We start from the raw sequence: 19,312 nt of genomic DNA on the forward strand, positions 1-19,312 counted from the left end.
TTCCTTCCTTTGTCAAATTGTTAGGGAAATTTATCTTCAAATAGTGTTATGAGGGCTGCTGTCAGCAACCAATCAGAATGTTCAGGAGAATGGTGCATTCCAATCTATAAAAGGTTTATAAAATCTATAAATTCATTGGTATTGGTTGAAACCCTGTGAAGAGGTTTTTTTTTTTTTTTTTTTTTTTGCTTCACTGTCCTTCCTTGCAGGTAGGACTACTATCTGCTGTTGAGCTGTGCCCTGGTGCTTTCCATCTTGGCTTATGCTGTTGATGCCTGCCAGACTAAAAGAAGGGATGAGCTGGTACAGGGGAGAGAAATATCCTCATATTCTATCAGTTTTGAGTTACTTTGAAGTTCTGCTTAAGTGCATAAATTGTTGGTTAAAAATAATTCATTAATCCATTTTTAAACAGAAAGAAATGTATGTTTGACCCTCAAGAGCCGAGCACCGGACAAAGCATCTCATGATACAAATGTTGAATTGAAAGCAGTAAATGCTGTCCAACAATTTCTTTGCCACAGGCCAAGTCCTTCATAGGTCCACTCAGCTAACATTTTCAATATGGCAGATCACTTCTCTGTTCCCCCATACCAGATGTTGTTAGATTTTTGGTTAACAGGAAATAATGTTCTGCCTTTCTCACGGCCACCCAGATGTCTCTTCTAATAACCAACCCATTTTCCCCAATGATTTGTAGAAAGAGTACTTCCAGTGGTTACTGTGGCAGAAAAAGCAGCAGCAAAATGTTCTAAAATGTAGCTGAAACCATTCCTCCCTGCCTGCTCTTGGCATTGTATCACAAAAGAAGGGGGGAAAGTCGATATTCTTCCTTTGGAGCTTTGTTGACATTTTAGATGCTTTGGACAAATCTTAACATTAAATTATCCCATTTTTCCATTGAGTGTTCCAGTGATAATAGGCACATGTTTTTGCTGAATTGTTTGAGATAACTATAGTACAAGGTAGATTTCATTTCAGAAAGCTGACAGGGCTTCTCAGAATGAGTACCAAGTGCTCATTATCTCTGCCGTCTGAAATGCAATTGCTTCAGAAGTCTGCTCAGCATCCAGGAACCTCTGGCCAAATTCAGCCTCTGGCTTATTGACTTTTAGAATTTTCTGAAGGTTATGGGGTTCATCTGGAGCAGCTCACGGGGCTGAAACATAAACCAAACTACTTCTGTTAAACTAACAAACCACATAGGTCTTGGCCAAACGCATCTTGCCTAACTAAACACGATCAAATCAGGCCCTGTTGAGTCTGTCAGTAGGCTGGGCAAATCACCATCAGCTGAATGAGTTGAATATGTCTTCATGGTTTCGGCACCAAAAATGTTTTTAGCATATTTCCCAAGGTCACCAAAAAAAAAATCCCATTCATGTTGCTCTTCTTTAATCCGTTCTGTTGTACTAAAAATAATGCTTGAATTTTTGCTTGAAGCACATAAATTGTTGGTTAAAAAACAATTCACAAATCCATTTTTAAACAGAAAGAAATGTACGTTTATTTGTGGAGATATCAAGATAGTTTGAAAACCAATGGACTGACTGCACATCTTTTAGGACAAAAATGGATTTGAAACATACAGGAGCATTCAGAGTCTATCCCTGACACCAATAATCAGATGAAAGGTACTTGCCCAGGCCATAGGGAGGCATTTTGCTACCTGAGACAACAGGAGGACCCACCAACACCATTATCACTGACACAATACACTGATTCAATCCAGATGATAGGCGAGCATCACAGTGCCCTATAAGATGAATGCCTGCACAATTCTGCCCCCTCTGTGCCCACATCAATTGTTTTCAGCACCTTTGGTTCCAGTTGCAATGGAACCCTACAGTGGGAAGGCAAAGTCATGTGTTCGAGGGGGTGAAGTCATACACGCGAGGGGCAGAGCCCCCCCCCCAACTGGGGCTGAAAATTAGATGGAATGTTGGTTAGCATCCTTCACCACATCTGAAAGCAGAAGGATCGTTTCAGGGAACTCTCACTTAGGATTGTGGAGATGCAGTTTTGGACCTTGATCTGCTTGCAGAGTCGTAATTAGGACATGGAGCCACAAATCTATGGAGATTCCTTGACCGCAACATCATCAAAATAACAGCCTATCATAGTTAGGCATCCTTCAGTCTCGAAAGACTATGGTAACGTGCTCTGTATGGGGGACTTGGTGCAGCATCTAGTGTGGCTGAGGAGGCCAATTTGAGACTGACAATCCCTTCCACACTGAAGACAAGTCCAATCTGTCCCCTGCCCAGCTTTTCATAGAAGCCTGGGAAAGTAGCATTCTGGCTCATGTAGAGTGTCTCTATGGGGACTGGAACCTTCAGACCTGCTGGTGGATGTGTGTGGCAAAGTGATTATGGAGGGGGTGGGCTAGGACGTCCCCCAAATGTGTTGCAAACCTCTCATATCTGGCATAAATGTCAGCTACAGAGAAAATCTATAGCTGTAAATAAAGGACTAGAAGAGCTATATCTGCCTATTTCAGATAATGGAAGTCAGGGCTGGCACCAGCAGTAAGAGAGCTTCGACCCCCTGCTGTCAATGCACCCTGCACACCCACACAGTGGGACCTACCTGCCAATGCCCCCAACACCATTGCAATTATCTTCTGCTCCACTTGGGGCTCAGGTGGTACTGTAGCTGTCAGTGTTTTCCCCCTTTACTCATTCAAATCTGCTTACTTAGCGGTATAAGTTGAGAGCTCTGTTTTTGCATGGGAGTTGAGCAGTGACGTGGTATTATTTATTTATTTATTTATTTATTTATTTATTTATTTATTTATTTATTTATTTTATTTCTATCCCGCCTATCTGATCATATTAGACCACTCTAGGCGGCTTACAGTAAAAACAACAATGTAATTTTAAAACTTTACAGCAGAAACTTAAATAAAAAAATAATAATAATAAAGAACAGAATAAGAAAAAAGATCGTCAAGGGTTTTCTGTTGGGAAGGCCCGCCTATACATCAATGTTTTTAGTTGTTTCTTAAAAATGCCCAGCGAGGGAGCCGCGCGAATCTCAGGGGGCAAGTTGTTCCAAAGGCGAGGAGCCACCGCCGAGAAGGCCCGGATTCTGGTCTTTTCCTTTCGGGCCTCTCTCGGCGTTAGGCTCCTCAGCCTTATCTCCTGGCTCGCGCGAGTGACACGGGTAGATCTAGATGGGAGAAGGCGTTCCGCCAAGTATCGAGGTCCTAAACCGTTTAGGGCTTTGTAAGTAAGCGTTAACACTTTGAAATCAATTATTGGTAATGGTGGTGTATGTATTTGTGTGCCATCGTTTGTTACTCAAAATGCAATGTCTGAGATCAAGTGGGATTGAGTATCTGGTGGCAATCCAGCCATTAGACAGCAACTGGTGGTGGCAAGGCCAGTTTAAAGCAGCGGAGTTGATGTCACGCCAAATAGCTACCCAGTTGTGTTAGAGGCTGACATGAATCTTTATGTGAGCATTTTGTGTTTACCTATTTTTAAATGAGTGTATAAATATATCTATACCACATCTTTCACCCGAAAATATTTCTGTTCTTTGCTGGATCACTAAGGGAATCATTCTGCACTGACATATGAAGCAAGTAGACTGTGTCTACTTATGGAAGAATGTTGTTGTTCCCTAGAATAAAGTTTCCATTGGACTTGGATGCAGATTTAATAACTTTTAGATTTATTCCACCACTACAAAGCTGAATAGACATTAATACACATAATGTACAATTACGCCTTTGATAACAGTACTTGGAAAAGAAAGTGTCTGCTTATCCAAATATATATTTTTTTCTTGTCCAGATACCAAGTGTTGAAAAATAGATCAGAATATAAATGTATGATTGCATCTGTAATTATGTTTTTAACAATTACAGGCTCCATTATCTTTGGCAAAATGTACATCATGAAAACCTGCCAAAGTATTTTTTTAAAAAAAATTAAAGATCACGTTGCAATTCTTGAAACATAAAGCAGTTTTTAAAAACAGCCTGACTGGAGGCATCTCAAAGACAGCCGTGAAAATCAGACTTAGTACCTTGTTAAAAATGTGGAAACTGGAAAAACAGAAGAGAGATCAAAAACACATTTGGTTTTTGCATCATGGAAAAATGATTTCACTCTGTTCTCTGGTGTGTGTGTGTGTGTTTTAAAACCTGTGCTTTGCTGGACAAGCCCGGCCATTATATGAGTCATGTACCCATCTGAAAGGGCTCTGGACTCATGAACAACACTAAAGGACTGAAGCCTCAGTGAAAAATCAAAGAAGCTCAGTTTTAAATGAATCAACAGAAACTGATAGTTCTGCAGAGAGTGGAAAGGGAAGCTGAGAAAGTACTGTATGGAAAAATGACAGGCACATCTTACCAAGAGATGAGTCCATTTATTTATTTTGTGTCCATAGAGAAGTGTATATTTATGTGATTTCCAAAAGGCCAGCCGAATGCCACAGTTTTGGACACAGCTAGTCATAAAAGTCACTGATGAAACCTGTGTTTCATAGTATTTGTTTACCTCGCATCCTTGGCAACGGGTTGCCAACTTGTCTTCCTGCCTGGACACAATAGGCGAGATGATTCATGAAACAGTTAGCTTCCTCATTCAGAACACAAGTCTGCCTAAACACGATATAAACAAACCATTGCAAAGCCTATGTTTTGTTGTGCCTTGTTCAATGTATCAACTGGTATAGTATGTGTACCATATGAAACTCCTGAAACTCTTCGTTCATCTGATGAGACGAGTCATAGTACATGAAAGCTTATGTCATTATAAATAAATTGGTTTTTAAGTTACCAAAGAACACTTGCATTGTTGTTTTTTGTTGGTGGTGGAACTGACCAAATATGGCTGCTTCTTTGGAAATGGTTGTGGACTATGGTTGCTCCTCATTCCTGTGTTAAAAAAATAGCTTAATGGGAGTTGCAGCCCCATACTTTACTCACCTCTGTTCTAATTAACTATTGAGTGCTTTTCTCATTCATCAGCACAGAGCCCCTATGGTGAGACATTTTAAGATTAGTTCCATTCTCCAGATACACCCAGATCCACACAAAATGGTTCACACATTGCTCAGTATTTCAGTATTTTGATGGAGAGGGTCTTCTCGGTTGTAAAGACAACAGAAACTACAAGTACAGTACTACATGTGTAAGCAGGTTCTAGTCCATGGCACAAGCCATTAGTCCTCAGCTCTGTGGCTCATATGGGCTCCTAAGCCAGATGTTATGAAACAGAGGACAACACTGGTCCTAGTGGCTATCAATGGGCAAATAATCTAGGCTTTTACAAAAAGCAAAAACCAGACCTTGCCCAAGGCATTCAGCACCCATTCTAGATCTCTTCCTCAGCTAAAAAGCAACTGACAGGACATAATAAGCTCTCCTCACTGCTTTCTAAAGGGAAATATGCAAACACACAATAATGTAATATGTAGCTATGTTGGTTCTAATTTATACATTGCTGTCCACCATTTACTTCTCTTGAGAAAAATAAAGCAGCAGACTTTGGGACCCACTGAGTGGAATTAGCTTAAAGGAAAGAAAACTGGTGAAGTGGTTTCCCAGTCAAAATAAAAAACCAAAAAACCAAATGTGTATGTGAAAGGGAGGTTGGAAGTGAGATCTTGAGCAGTGGTGCAGTAAAACTAGGATTCATAAGATTGTAGCACTAGCCTTTATCCTTAGCAGGAATGACATTATTTGCCTTTTCCCCTCAGATGTCCTTGTTCCCTCTGAGATTCACTAGTTGGGTGAGGGGTGCATGTGAACTATACCAGTTATTATTTAATTCATTTTGTCCTATCTTGATCTTGAATGGGCAGTTGATATTTATTTGCTTTACAAATGACCTGCTTTGTGTATTTGTTTATTTATTTCCTTTCATTTCTGTGTTGCCTTTCACCTGATGCAGGAACCCAAGGTGACTCACAGTTGTTGTTTTTTTTAAAAAAGAGACACCTGAAAATACAGTGACTGACATCCTGTTAGTGGAGCTGGAGCTGTTTTGAGGCAATAAAAAGCTTTGTAGAGCCCATCTAACTAGGTTTTGGGGATCCCTAGGGATCCCCTTCATCCTGGACTATCCTTCAGAAGCCACAGAACAGAAAGGGGAAGTATTTAAAGTCAGAAAATTGCCAGTGTGAATCTATACAATGCTATACCTGTTTTGATTTTCTTTTGTGTAGACTGTCATGAGTTCCTCATGACACTCCATCCTTCCAAATTTACTGCTACACCACTTATCTGGAGAATGTGCCTTCATTTCCTGATATTTAGCATCCCACTGTATGGCATCTTAAGTGGCCACCCAAACCCAGAAGCTGCTGCAGGGAGGAGGAAATGAAAACTATAAGCCTTAATAAGAAAATATTCATTCTTGACTACAAGTCCCGGCATCCCCTAGATTGAATGGGGATTTAACCATTGGCCAAGCTGCTTGGGGAATTATAACTGTTGCAATCCAAAAATGTAACTATTCTAAGATCTGTTCAGAATATGACCCTGACTTTTATTATCAGTGAGGTAAAATAACAGGAAGTACTTGACGAGACAAGGTGAAAGGTACAGTTGAATGTGAAAGCTGTTGTTTAGTTTGATTAAGAGAAATAAAAAGTATTGAAAAAAAAGTTTGTCCTGAAGATATTACTCTTCTGCACAGCTCAGTGTTGGATGGATTGATTTCATTTCTCCCTTTCTTTCACTCCAGACAGATTTTCAACCTGTTATTTTTGCAGTTACATTTCAAAGCCAAGTAGAAATGTGTGACACAACTATCTGACTGTCCACACAAGCTTTGGATAAAAGATCAGAAAATGCACATGGTAGATGTCAACCAAGGATTTGCTTTTATGTTTACAGGTACGAAGATGGATCAAGAGCCCGATGGTGAGCATGGAAAAACATCAGACAACCAGCCTCAAATACCCGGGGTCCACTGTGATGCATATACCTCAAGGAGAGCCGGACATTGAGGCTCCATTATGCCAGATGTGCTTCAGTGATCACACTTTTCAAAGAGGAATCGTCCCACAGGACACTGAGTCCTGTTCCTGGGAAGGCCACAGAAGCTGTAATGTAAGCAAGTCTCTCCCTTGCCTGCTATTCATGCACAAATGTTGTTTATATACCACAACCATGGGCAAAAATAAGCTAACACAATAGGTTTCTATGGGAATTGGGCTGCAGGCGTTACATCTGAGGTCAAGATTTAAGCTATATCGCTATACGAGGCACCAGCCCTACTATCAGGCAGGATCAGGCACATTTGGAAGCCATGTGAGTCACATTGCTGCCTGCAGCACCCATGGGCTTTAGAACATGTTGAAAATCAAAATTGAGAATGCCTGGATGTTGCTCCAGGGGTGGGGGGGGAATCAAAACTATTTTTTAACTGATGGAACAAGAGAGGCTCCATGGAGTGCTGGAAGTTACCCAAAAAAAGTCTTCGGAGTCACGTGTGGCCCATAGACAATATCTTGCCCATGTCTACATTAGCCAGAGGAAGGTAACTGCCTCAGGGGGCAGATGCATGGTCAGCAGGAGCAACCTCACACCTATCCCACTGGACTATTCCCCTTTCCCCTGTGTTAGAGGACAGATCTATTTATACTGCCCAGCAAGTGCTCAAGCCCAGACATATCGCTTGGAGGTTTGTTTGTTTTTAAAGAAGATCACTATCAAAATGACAACTCGGAAGAATAAATGCCTAGGACCCAATGCTATTGAATTCAATGCTTTTGAAATACATAGGATTACACTGTAAGTGTAACAAAGTAAACATGAGATCTATTTTAACAAAATGCCAACAAATCAAACCGTATGCAATTATGTATTCTAAGGGTCCTTAATATAGTAGGCTAAGCCCCTTTTCCAAAATCTATCTGCTTCTGTATTATGGGTTTTGGAATCCAGTCACATCCATGGTCTGCCAACAAAATTCACATTGTAAAAGACTTCAAGTCCAGCTGGACTGACAAATACCAAGATTTTGTTGTGAGGCTGGGGGTAGGATGGGGTTGCTTTCTGACAATAGCAATGATTAAGTCAAAGAATAAGTAAGAAATTAATAAAACTGTTGCTTATAATAAACTCTGATCGTTCCACAGTAACTAGGCTTTGTTTATGAGTCCTCCTAACAGAAACGTTTAACAAAATATTTCTTTTAAAAAGATGCTTCTTTAAACGACTATGCCAGCTGCAAATCATAGGCATTCCTGTGTAAACTGTACAAAGAGGCCCCAGTGACTGATTTTCATTAGGTTTGCACATTCATATGGAAAAGATTTAGCTGAATGTGATTGTCTCCTCAGCCCTCTTTCCCTCTGGCTAACTGCAGCAAAGAGATGTTTAGTCAGCCAAGGGAGGTACAAAGAATAAATGGCATTTTTTAAAATATTGTCACAGTTTGAAAGGGTCACTGAAGACAATTGTGTTCATGTGGCTATTTTTAAGAAGGCAGCTGTGGTAAAGAGAGAGCCTTGCCACTTCACAACTAGCATTCAGATATTAAGCCAGCCTTTCCAAACCTGGCATCACCTAGACATGCAAAGCAACAACATCCCTCAGCATGCTAACTGAAGATAACAGGGGATATAATCTGCTGCATCTGGAAGACACTGGATTTGGGGCTGTTGTGTTAAGGAGTGAAGCCTCCTTGTGTGACTTCACCCAGAGACATGAGAATGATTGCCCCACATTTCAGTCTTATATTTCTGGGATTTGTGTGCATGTGTGTGGACTCAGTAAAGCAACCTGATTGGTTTAGCTAGTCATATGGTCTTTTGCTGCCGAATCAGAATCTTGCAGGGAGGAAGCGGGGGATCTGATTGGATGGAAACCCATGGTGTGTCTACGAATAATGGTTGATTAGTTAGTTGGTTGGTTGGTTGGTTGGTCACGTTTTTATACCATCCATCTAGTGGCGTACCACTACTCTGGGTGGTTTACAGGCTTGGAACATAAACATTAAGAACCCATGACTCCCACAACCTAAAGTGATCTAAATACAGCCCCATGAAAGGTCCACAGTGGTGATGATGAACCCAAATAGAATCAAAACATAACATAAATAGCCACAATTACAAAGGGCGGTGATCCTGAAAAACTTATCTAAAAAGCTGTGTTTTTGTGTGCTTATAGAACATTGGGAGGAAAGGGACCTGGTGCACCCCCACCAGTAATGCATTCCACAGGAAGGCTGAGAGGGCTAGGTTCCTTGTCATAGACTCCAGGTCCTCCCTTGGAGTGGACACTTGCAGGATCAAACATGGGAGGTGCAGGCAGAATGGGCAAAAAACATCGCAGGGAGAAATGTTCCCATAGGTTAGCTGTTAAATTTTGGTGGCAAATTAGGACTTTTTGAAACTTTTTTCTGGGGACCACTAGAGAATACTGGAAAGCAGTAGGAACTGACAGGGCAGCATACAGACCATGGGCTGCATTTTGCTCATCCCACATCTACATATTTATGTCTCTGTATTCTTTTGCATATGAAGACAGACATGAAGGAGTTCGGGAGAGTGCCAATTGTTTAATCTGTTTTTAATTTGTTTTTAATGTTAGTGATTTGTTTGGCTGTCTTTTTGTTGTCGTTGTTGAAAGACAGGATATATGTGTACAGTGGGGTCTTGACTTAAGAACGGCTTGAGTTAAGAACATTTTGACTTAAGAACCACTCTCATAGGAAATTATTGACTTGACTTACATACTTAGATTTGAGTTAAGAACTAAAAAAAACCACGTGGGAGGCAGGGAAAGTGCAAAATTTGAACTTTCGGTTAAGTGTTGGCCAGTGAAAAGGGTGCCTGTCTGCTTCCTCACTCCTCCCAGTGTTTAGAGAGTGGATTGGGAGACAGTCTTCAGACTGCCTGGTACTGTACTGCCTGGACTGTACAGTGGGGTCTTGACTTAAGAACGGCTTGAGTTAAGAACATTTTGACTTAAGAACCACTCTCATAGGAAAATATTGACTTGACTTACATACTTAGATTTGAGTTAAGAACTGAAAAAAAACCCACGTGGCAGGCAGGGAAAGTGCAATATTTGAACTTTCAGTTAACTGTTGGCCAGTGAAAAGGGTGCCTGTATGCTTCCTCACTCCTCCCAGCGTTTAGAGAGTGGATTGGGAGACAGTCTTCAGACTGCCTGGTACTGTCCTGCCTGGACTGTATTTTCCCTGCCTTCCCTGAACCTTTCTTGACCTAAGAAAAAAAGAAACAAAATATCCTCCTCTAGTGGTCGAAGGCGGAATAGCAGCTTCCCATTAGTTTCTATGGACGGAAAAGAGCAGATACGGATCAAATGGTTTTCAATGCATTCCTATGGGAAATGCAGATTTGACCTGAGAACGTTTTGACTTGAGAACCGCCTTCCAATACGGATTAAGTTCTCAAGTCAAGACCCCACTGTAATTAATAAACAAAGACCATTCCATTGGACAAATAAATAAAGAAAGTAACCAATCCTGCTCCGATGGCTGGAATATTCTCACAGCCTCCCTAGTCATGAGGACATGGCTCATTACCATGGCTCCCATACGGCTGTGTGTGTTTGTGAAGATGGGCTTAATGCCCCTAAGATTTGCTGTGCCAGCAAATTAGTTCTTATAATGAAAGGGTTATCAGTTGCTACAGTCCTGTCAAAACTAATAGGATGAGGTCATTCCCAGAACATAAAGTGATGGTAGACTAAGGATGGTCTTTTTCTATCAGAGATACTAATCTTCATTGCTCCCTGTGGCTGGTTGTATAAATTAGTATTTAAAGTCTGTTAAACACATATTAAGCTCTCGTGATGAGTTTGGTTGTGCCAGAAGGCCATATATAATTCTGAGTTAAATATATGAATGCAAGTGTTTACATAGATAGTATAATGGGAATCCAATATACTCATTCTGTGAATATCAACTTGGCCATCAATCACACTGATAGCTTTCTTAATTTCTAGCCTTTGCCCTGCAGAATACACCCATTAACTGGCCGCAGTGCACTTCTCCCCCCCCCACCTCCTCCATGCATCGCCCACTCACCAGCTGCAATGTGCTTCCCTCCTCTGCCTTCTCTGTGCAATTGTCCACTCACTGGCAGTGCCACAGACTTCCCTGACCTGCTTCCGCATCTGAGTGGACAATTATGTGGAGAAAGCAGGGGAGGGAAGCACATTGCAGTGACAAGTGATAACGCAGCATGGAAGAGATGGGGGGAGGGAAACATGTGATGCTTGTGGAACATCTGTGTGGGCACCACACCAAACTGAGCCAAACCGTTGAATGGTGATTCATGCTTATCTCTAGCAGTATGGGTCCTGTTGGGCTGGGGGGGGGAACCAATACAGCCCCACCCAACTCCAAGAACTTGCTTATTTCCATTCCATTGTAACCAGTTTATAGACACATACCTTGTTGTCCTATACAGAGTCAGAGTATTAGTCCCACCACTGCAGTATTATTTGCTCTAGTTGGCAGTTACTCTTCCAGGTTTCAGGCAGGAAGTTCCCTCAGTCCTACCTTGTAATGTCAAGGGCTGAACCTGTGACCTTCTGCATGAAAAACATCTGCTCTACCCACTAAGCTACAGCTCCTTTCCTAGTTTTAGCATAAACTGCTGGATTAGGAGCATGGAAGGTATCCATGCAGATATACTGCTAATTAGGCTAAAAGGGATTGTGATGTTTCTTTAAATGGCCCTATGAAAATTTGATGGTTACTCTGTGTGAACATTACTAATAAATGATGTGCCACTGCTTCACACCACACTAGATAGTTGCTCTCAGAACAAAGCCAATGACACATTATATAATAAAGGTAACTAACTGTTTTGAAAGAGCAAGCGAAACAGGTTTGAAGGTCAGTTTTGTTTTTAGCTGAATGTGTGTGTATTTTTCTGTCTCTTGGAACAGGCTGGGCAACTCTTGTATTCCTCTGTCCTGTAAATCTTTTTTAGGTGTAGTTAACTATCATGTTTGCTTGCTTTCTCACTCATCAAAGAAATATGATGGTGTTTTAAGAAATTTTAAGTGGTGGAGGAGGAAGAGGAGGTTGGGAAATTAGCCTCCTTATTTTTTCTCTTTGACTTGAAGTGAGTAGTTAGAGGTGACCTAAAGACTTCAGTAATGATCTTCGGGGATTTTCTGAAGATTCTGAATTTATCTTTCCTTAGAAATTGCTCGTCCATTCTGAACCTTTTACTCAAAAGGCTCCAGCAGCCCAATCTTGTCTGTGTGTGTGTTTAGCAGGAAATGGCTAGGCTTTCTGACCACAATGAAGCCAACATCTTTTTTCCCCAGCAGCGCTGCTTTGGTTCAGTTTGGCTCAGAGTTCATCATCCAAATTCATTCTTACAGGGATAAGAATCTCATTGTTGTTCATTCAAAAGAGCAATGATTAGATAATACAAGCAAGCCAACTCCCTTGCTCTCTACCAAATTTGCTACCCAGATTGGATGGTTTCTTTTGAATTAGAGGCATGGGAAGTGTTCAGATCAGGATGCGACCATGAGCAGCTGATCAGTATGAAGCTGCTGGTCCCAGGCAATACGGTGTTTTAAAAGTAGGAACCAGCACTGGAATCAGAATCTCACTGGCACTCAGTACAGAGATGGGAAGTAAAAAAAAAAAGTAGTTCCACAAAGTGTACTGAAAGACTGCTTGTCCTTCTTCTCTCCACACCACTTTTTTCCTTCTATGCAGCGTCCTTTTTCAGGGCTGTCCACTTGCCAGCTCAAGTTTCAAAGAATTTCTGTGCTTCTCCATGCATGGAGTCAAATGTCAGGGTAAGCAGCAACAGAAGGGGCAAAATTTGAGTTCTGTGCATGAAGTGGCTTTCAATAAAGTGTCAGCCATTTTCAGCTAATGCCAAAACCACCATGACTTAAGTGTAAAGGTGTCTGCATGTGCGTTCTTGCTTCCCTCCTAACACTTGCCTGCCCCACTTCTGTGATGTCACAAGGACCCTTCCCTGTGATATCATAAGGACATAGTACACAGAAAGTGTTATGACAACCTCGGTTCCCCTCCAGTCTCAAGCTTTGTCCCTATATTTCTGGTTATGGGATGCTACTGAAATGGCAACAATAGCCTTTTCAGATTTCAAGCCTGTAGGCAGGAATCATCATGCACCTATGAACTGTAAATGAGCCATTCAAGGAGACATTTGGCTAAAAACTGGAAAGAAAGAAAGAAAGAAAGAAAGAAAGAAAGAAAGAAAGAAAGAAAGAAAGAAAGAAAGAAAGAAAGAAAGAAAGAAAGAAAGAAAGAAAGAAAGAAAGAAAGAAAGAAAGAAAGAAAGAAAGAAAAGAAAAGAAAAGAAAAGAAAAGAAAAGAAAAGAAAAGAAAAGATCTTTTAACAATTTTCTTCTTTTGCAAAATCAGAATAGCTGAGAAAGAACCAGCTGTGGCTGCAAGATATATGTTCTAAGGAGTAAATCTAAATAAAGTATCTGCTTTCATAGTTTTGTAATGGATTGATGTAGGGTTATTACGGATAATATTTATTTAGATGCATCAGACGTATTGAGCACAAAAGAGTTCTCAAATGGTGAATGCCAAAAACATCAGCCTGCAAATGGGCTAAAATTATGTGTAATTTCAATGAGCAACATAAAACTCTGCAGCTCACAGCTGGTGTGCCTTCTCTTCCCCTTCCTCCACCCCATCCTTCATTTGTAGATGAGCACAAATGTTAAACCAAGAAGAGTTTATGAATCTGTTGCATGACAAAGGCCTAAGACAAGATAGGCCAGTTGCCTGCTACCAAACTAAGCAGTAAGTGCATCCATGCATATGTAAACCAAATTTTCAAGTCTTCTGGGCCATCATGTACACGTGTAAATGCAACAGTTACAGATCAGATTGCCACGTCTTTCAGAGTGGAAAAAATCAAGAGGGCATCAATAATCATGGCAGGCAAACTTAAGCATGTACAAGTTGTGCATATTTTATTATGAAGCAATGAAGCTGAATTTATAAAATAGATCCAATGTACCACTGTTCTTGCAAATGATACACTTTTACTGGGTGAGACACAGTGGTAAGTCACAATAAGAGTAGGCCCATTGAATTACTAGAACTTACTCACTGTTTCCCAATTGTTTCAATGGCCTACTCTTGTTATGACGTACTACTAAAATTCAATCTTTGAGTCCTATTTCTACATGGCATTAGAAGACATACAGTATGTATGACTGTACCTTTCTTGTTTGGAATTAATTGAATCAGAATAAGCATTATTTTGTTTCTTTTTTACACACAAACCTTCCTTATATTGGAGGAAATTTTCAATTAAAATGAAAAGGGAACTTTGCTGAGCAGGATATACGCTTCAGCCCATAAGATTCAAATGACATAGTAGACATACAGTAGTGTTAAAGAACCTTTTAAAAAATCCTTAACTCTCTGCAAGGACAAGCCTGAATCAGTGTCTTCACACTGACTCAAGGACAATTCTTGACTGGAGTCTCAAGTTTCCACAAGGGGAGAGTCTCAGCTACTTGCTTCACAACCTGGCAAGAATTTGGTCACTCGCATAATCTCAGCATTTGAAACCCTTTCACAGTTTCAAAAATATGACCTATATTATGTTTAATATTAACAAGTTTAAATCGGGATGGCAAATTCTCCAGGCCCAGGGGGACACCCCCTGCTGCAACCCATTGAGAAATACTCTATACTGCTGTCACCAATTACCGTATGCTACCAAAATTCAGTGATAGGGAACAATCTATTGCTGTCATTTAAAAATGCAATTGGTGGAATTCTATTACATATGCCAAACAATGTTACACCCATTGACATAGATCTCAGTGATGAGAATTGCCACTAGTCCAAAAGTTGGCTGTTGTATATTCCTGTTGCACATCAGTTGTATGACTTGGCAAATTGCTGAAAGGGCCAATGCAAACTTTGTAGCAAGTGACAATTCACCACTGAAGTTTACACTGATTTATGCAGAGGTAACTGTTCCATTCAACTCTGACCAATTTTTCATGGAAGTCAGGCATGCGCTAGCCAAGTGCTTGTTCACACATAGATTTACATTCCCAGTGGTCTTTTGAAGTGTAGGTCTACATGTAAGTAAGGTGTGTCAGGGTCACTGACCTTATTTAAAGGAAATATGGCAGTTTCACAGTGAAATGTTGCTTTTTCTAATAATAAAATTGGAAGAAAGACCTTGGGGAAAGCAAAGCAGAAAACAAAGCAAAGCGCATTGTTTATATACCATCCCATAGTACTTAAAGCACTCTCTGAGTTAGTTAATTATGCAGACTACACCTTGCCTCCCTCCCTGTGAACTGGGTACCCATTTCGCCAACCTCGGAAAGATAAAAGGCTGAGTCAACCTTGAGCCGGCTACCTGGGATTGAACCCCAGGTTATGAGCACAGTTTTGGCTGCAGTACAGCAGTTTAATCACTGTGCCACGAGATGTAAAAATGGATAAGAGGGCACAAGGAACACAAAGCCTGGATGTTGGGAACCCTTGTTTTCTATGCACGTGTTAAGTATTTGCCCTTGGTCAAGTTCTCTACAATACTCCTTGATGTATAAATTTAATGTGGACAACATTTCTTCGCATTAAAACTCACTTCTTTTGTGAAGTCATTTTTTATCACTTCAGTTTGTTAAAGAAACTATGATTAATTCAGCTAGACCTCTTTCATAATATGCTGTTTCTTGTAAATCCTATTAAACTGTTAGGTAACAGTATAAATAGTCCAACTCATTTATTTGAATGCTATCCATTCTTAGTGTCTCTTTTAAAAAAATCTGGCATCCTTGCAGTAGAATAAATTATAATTTTGTTTTTCCTCTTCTGCTTATTGTTCACTGAAAAGTTCAACAAAGTATATATAGCAGATGCTAAGAAACTCAGTAACGTAATGTATTATTAGAATCACTGAAACTGATTGACAACATCCCAGTTTTAAGGAATTATTTGTAGTCTGCATTGTCTTTCTCCAAATATTTCATTAACCATTTTTGTCAAGACCTGTTTCAATCAAGCTACTGGACACACTCCCAATTCACAGTCACATATATTTTGATATTATAGAAATCAGTGCAGTTTAAACATGCCTGGTTTTTTGTGTGCTGGATTGAAACTATTATGTTAAGGAACAATTTAATACAATTTAATTTAAGTTAATTGAGCTTACAGATGGGTGATCTTTTAGCATAAATATTGTAGGTATTGTCCTTCTCAGAGTTCAAATATAAATATCTTAAATATAAATATAAATACCTTTAACTGAATACTGCTCAGCAGTCCTACATCAGAGGAAGCCATTTGTTAATCATCATCATCATGGACCATCAGATCAACTCTGACTTATGGCAACCCTTCCCAGGGTTTTCCATATCAGGCAAAATCCAAACAAACAAAACAAAAACAAAAACATGTGACACCTTCAAGTCTATTATATTTTAATGTGAGTTTTCATGAACAGGTCCACTTCATCAGAAATATGGAAGAGAATATTCCAGGTATTCTCCAAGTAGAGAATGTTCAGAAGTGGGACTGTGGAGCTTGCCCGAGGCCGCATAGGCTGGCTAGTCTTGTAGGAGGCACAGTGGGGAATCAAACTGCCAACCTCTGGCTCTGCAGCCAGATACCTAGGGGACTGAGCTATTCAGCCAGCCCCATGGAATTATGGAATTATGGAATTAGTGAATTTAAAATATGAAAATATCTCCCAACCCTACTCTTGCATTCCCAAATAAAATTCTCTTTCCACCAATACACATTGGTCCTACACATTTTCTTTTAGATTTGGGCAGTGGGTGGATCATGCAGGGGGTGCCTCAGCCCCAAATGGCAGGGTTGCACCCTCACTGCCTTGGTCATCCTGAGTCACTTATGCTTACAGACTAACTCATGCTAACCAGACAATACCTAGGGCAGGAGATGCCAAATAATATATATGTGGTGACCAAATTGATTCTATGCATAAATGGTACCTTTGAAGTACTGCCCTCACCACATCCTTCACCACATCAAAAGGCAATATACATTATTTAATCATGAACTGACAGAAATGTTTAAGTTTAATTTGCTAATGACATTGGTGACACATTTGTTTGCATGTGTCACAGTATTTATTTGCCATCACTCTGAATAACTTACAACAATGAAACGTGACAAAACAGCAAATAAAACAAAGTAGACAAGAGTAAGTAATAAGATGTGTAGCATCATTGAAGGACTTAAAATTCGTTGGATTAAGAGTGCACAGCTGCAAAAAAAAAAAAAAACCCAACAACTTGATAAAGATTTCACTTAACCTCAGCACCGTTTAAGATCCATCTCCCAGCTCAGACAGTCAAACTCAAAAGGATGCCAGTGAAAGATCCAAGAGAATCCAAAGATTCATTCTTCCTCTTCCTCCTCTTGGCAAAGATCACCCCTTGGGGAAAATAAGGTAGGTTCTTTTCCAGAACAGGACCTAAAGGCAAATAGATGTGCATCTAGGAAATCAGCTTCCTCCCAGAGCACAGGAAGCTGACCAAGTTCATTATGTAATACTTGCATAAAGCCTGACATAACAGTAAGGCAGTCTGATTGCCTCAACTGCTGAAAACAAAGCTAGGTGAATCAATGTCATGACAACTGATGCCTTATGAATATAGGGGGAAAGAATGCAGAGGACATGAGGGAAAATGCTGTTTGTTTTTGAGTGAACCATAAATTCATGAAGTTATGCAGACTGTTGCTTAAATGAAGATGTCGGCCACAGAGACTGGTGAAACATTAGGAAGAACAACCTTCAGAACACGGCCAAAGAGCCCGAAAAACCCACAACAGCCATTAACTTGTTCACTTTGTCCTCATATATAAAGTTTCAAATGTAGGGAAAGAAAGTAGAAACATTGTTATAGTATTGTGTGTTTTGCTCTTCTCAGGCAAAATAAAAAGTGGATGACTTTTCAGTGTGACGGGGTAATTTTTTTTTGCTTCATGTTGCATTTATTCCATACAGTGGTTTTCTTTGCCTCAGCTTAAAGTGTTGGTCAAGAAACAGCCCAGAGTTAAATCGACAGAGGTGGCTTCAACTGTAGGCAGTTTCTCAACTGGCCCTTTAAGAGAGGGCAAGGAATATAGACTATTGCAGTTGTATATAGATTATTGCTGATACACTACATCAGTTTTGTGTGTGTGTGTGTGTGTGTGTGTGTGTGTGTGTGTGTGTGTGTGTGTGTGTGTGTGTGTTTACATAACTGATGTAGTGCAACTGTAGGCAGTTTCTCAACTGGCCCTTTAAGAGAGGGCAAGGAATATAGACTATTGCAGTTGTATATAGATTATTGCTGATACACTACATCAGTTTTGTGTGTGTGTGTGTGTGTGTGTTTACATAACTGATGTAGTGCAACTGTAGGCAGTTTCTCGACTGGCCCTTTAAGAGAGGGCAAGGAATATATACATAACTGATGTAGAGTATCAGCAATAGTCTATATACAACTGGAAGGAAAAAAAATCTCACCTCCCCTACTGAGTAGCAGAAGAGATTAACTTGCTAAGATCCAAAGTGTCTCACTTCTTATACCAGTTCACAGTACTGCCATTTCCATGTGAATAGTTCAATCAAGGGATTGTTCCCACAGGCCACACTAGTTCACTGCCTGCTGCTAGTGTAGCCACAGACTTCTGTGCATCAGAAGGCTATGCAAGTTCTCCTGTACATGTTGTAGTAGTGAAAGATGGCATGTCTTTGGGAGGTTTTAGACTATGACTCCTGGAATCCCATGGCCAGTATAACTACTGCCCACAGTGACCATGACATTTATGGAGTTGTAGACCAAAACCCTCCAAATGTGTCCCATCTCTGGTAGCCAATATCACTTCATGCCAGGTATCCATCTTTTCAGTTAGCACACAGCCTAAGATCTTATTTGGCCTTAACCACACATGTAACTCAAGATCAACTTTGAATGGAGTCTTAACTTTTTCAGCACTAATTGCTTTTAGAAATTCTTCCATAGCTTCTTCTTTTTAAGTGTGTGCAGCAGGAGTGAAAAGCTCATGTCCAGCATTATCAGTACCCCTGATTAAAGGTCTGAGTCCAGCTGACAGCCTACACTAGCATGGAAATTGTTCTCAGATGGCAATGACCCACTCAAGGTAGCTATCTCATTGGAAAATCCCAGTGCAAGGAAATCAGTTTCTTAAACCTTGACATACCTAAAGGAAGTATTCTAGCATCATGTGAATGGATTTCCATGCTTGAAATGACCCTCTTCCTCTCCTCATTCCATATTCTCTAAGCTTCTCATAGATCTGTGTGCTACAAAGGTTCATCAGTCCTGCACAGCAAAACGCAGTAA

The 19,312-nt window shown here is 40.4% G+C and overlaps 1 protein-coding gene across 1 annotated transcript in view; it reads left to right on the forward strand.

Annotated features, from left to right (window-relative positions):
- The window catches only part of SGK1 (serum/glucocorticoid regulated kinase 1), a 92,614-nt gene that overhangs the window by 30,266 nt on the left and 43,036 nt on the right, over positions 1-19,312 (forward strand). Inside the window, exon 2 of the mRNA XM_020779728.3 lies at positions 6,857-7,072. Coding sequence (XP_020635387.1) covers positions 6,857-7,072 — 216 coding nt within the window. The remainder of the gene's footprint in view (positions 1-6,856; positions 7,073-19,312) is intronic.

The sequence above is a fragment of the Pogona vitticeps genome, chromosome 1 (genome assembly GCF_051106095.1).
Source record: "Pogona vitticeps strain Pit_001003342236 chromosome 1, PviZW2.1, whole genome shotgun sequence".
Lineage (NCBI taxonomy): Eukaryota > Metazoa > Chordata > Lepidosauria > Squamata > Agamidae > Pogona > Pogona vitticeps.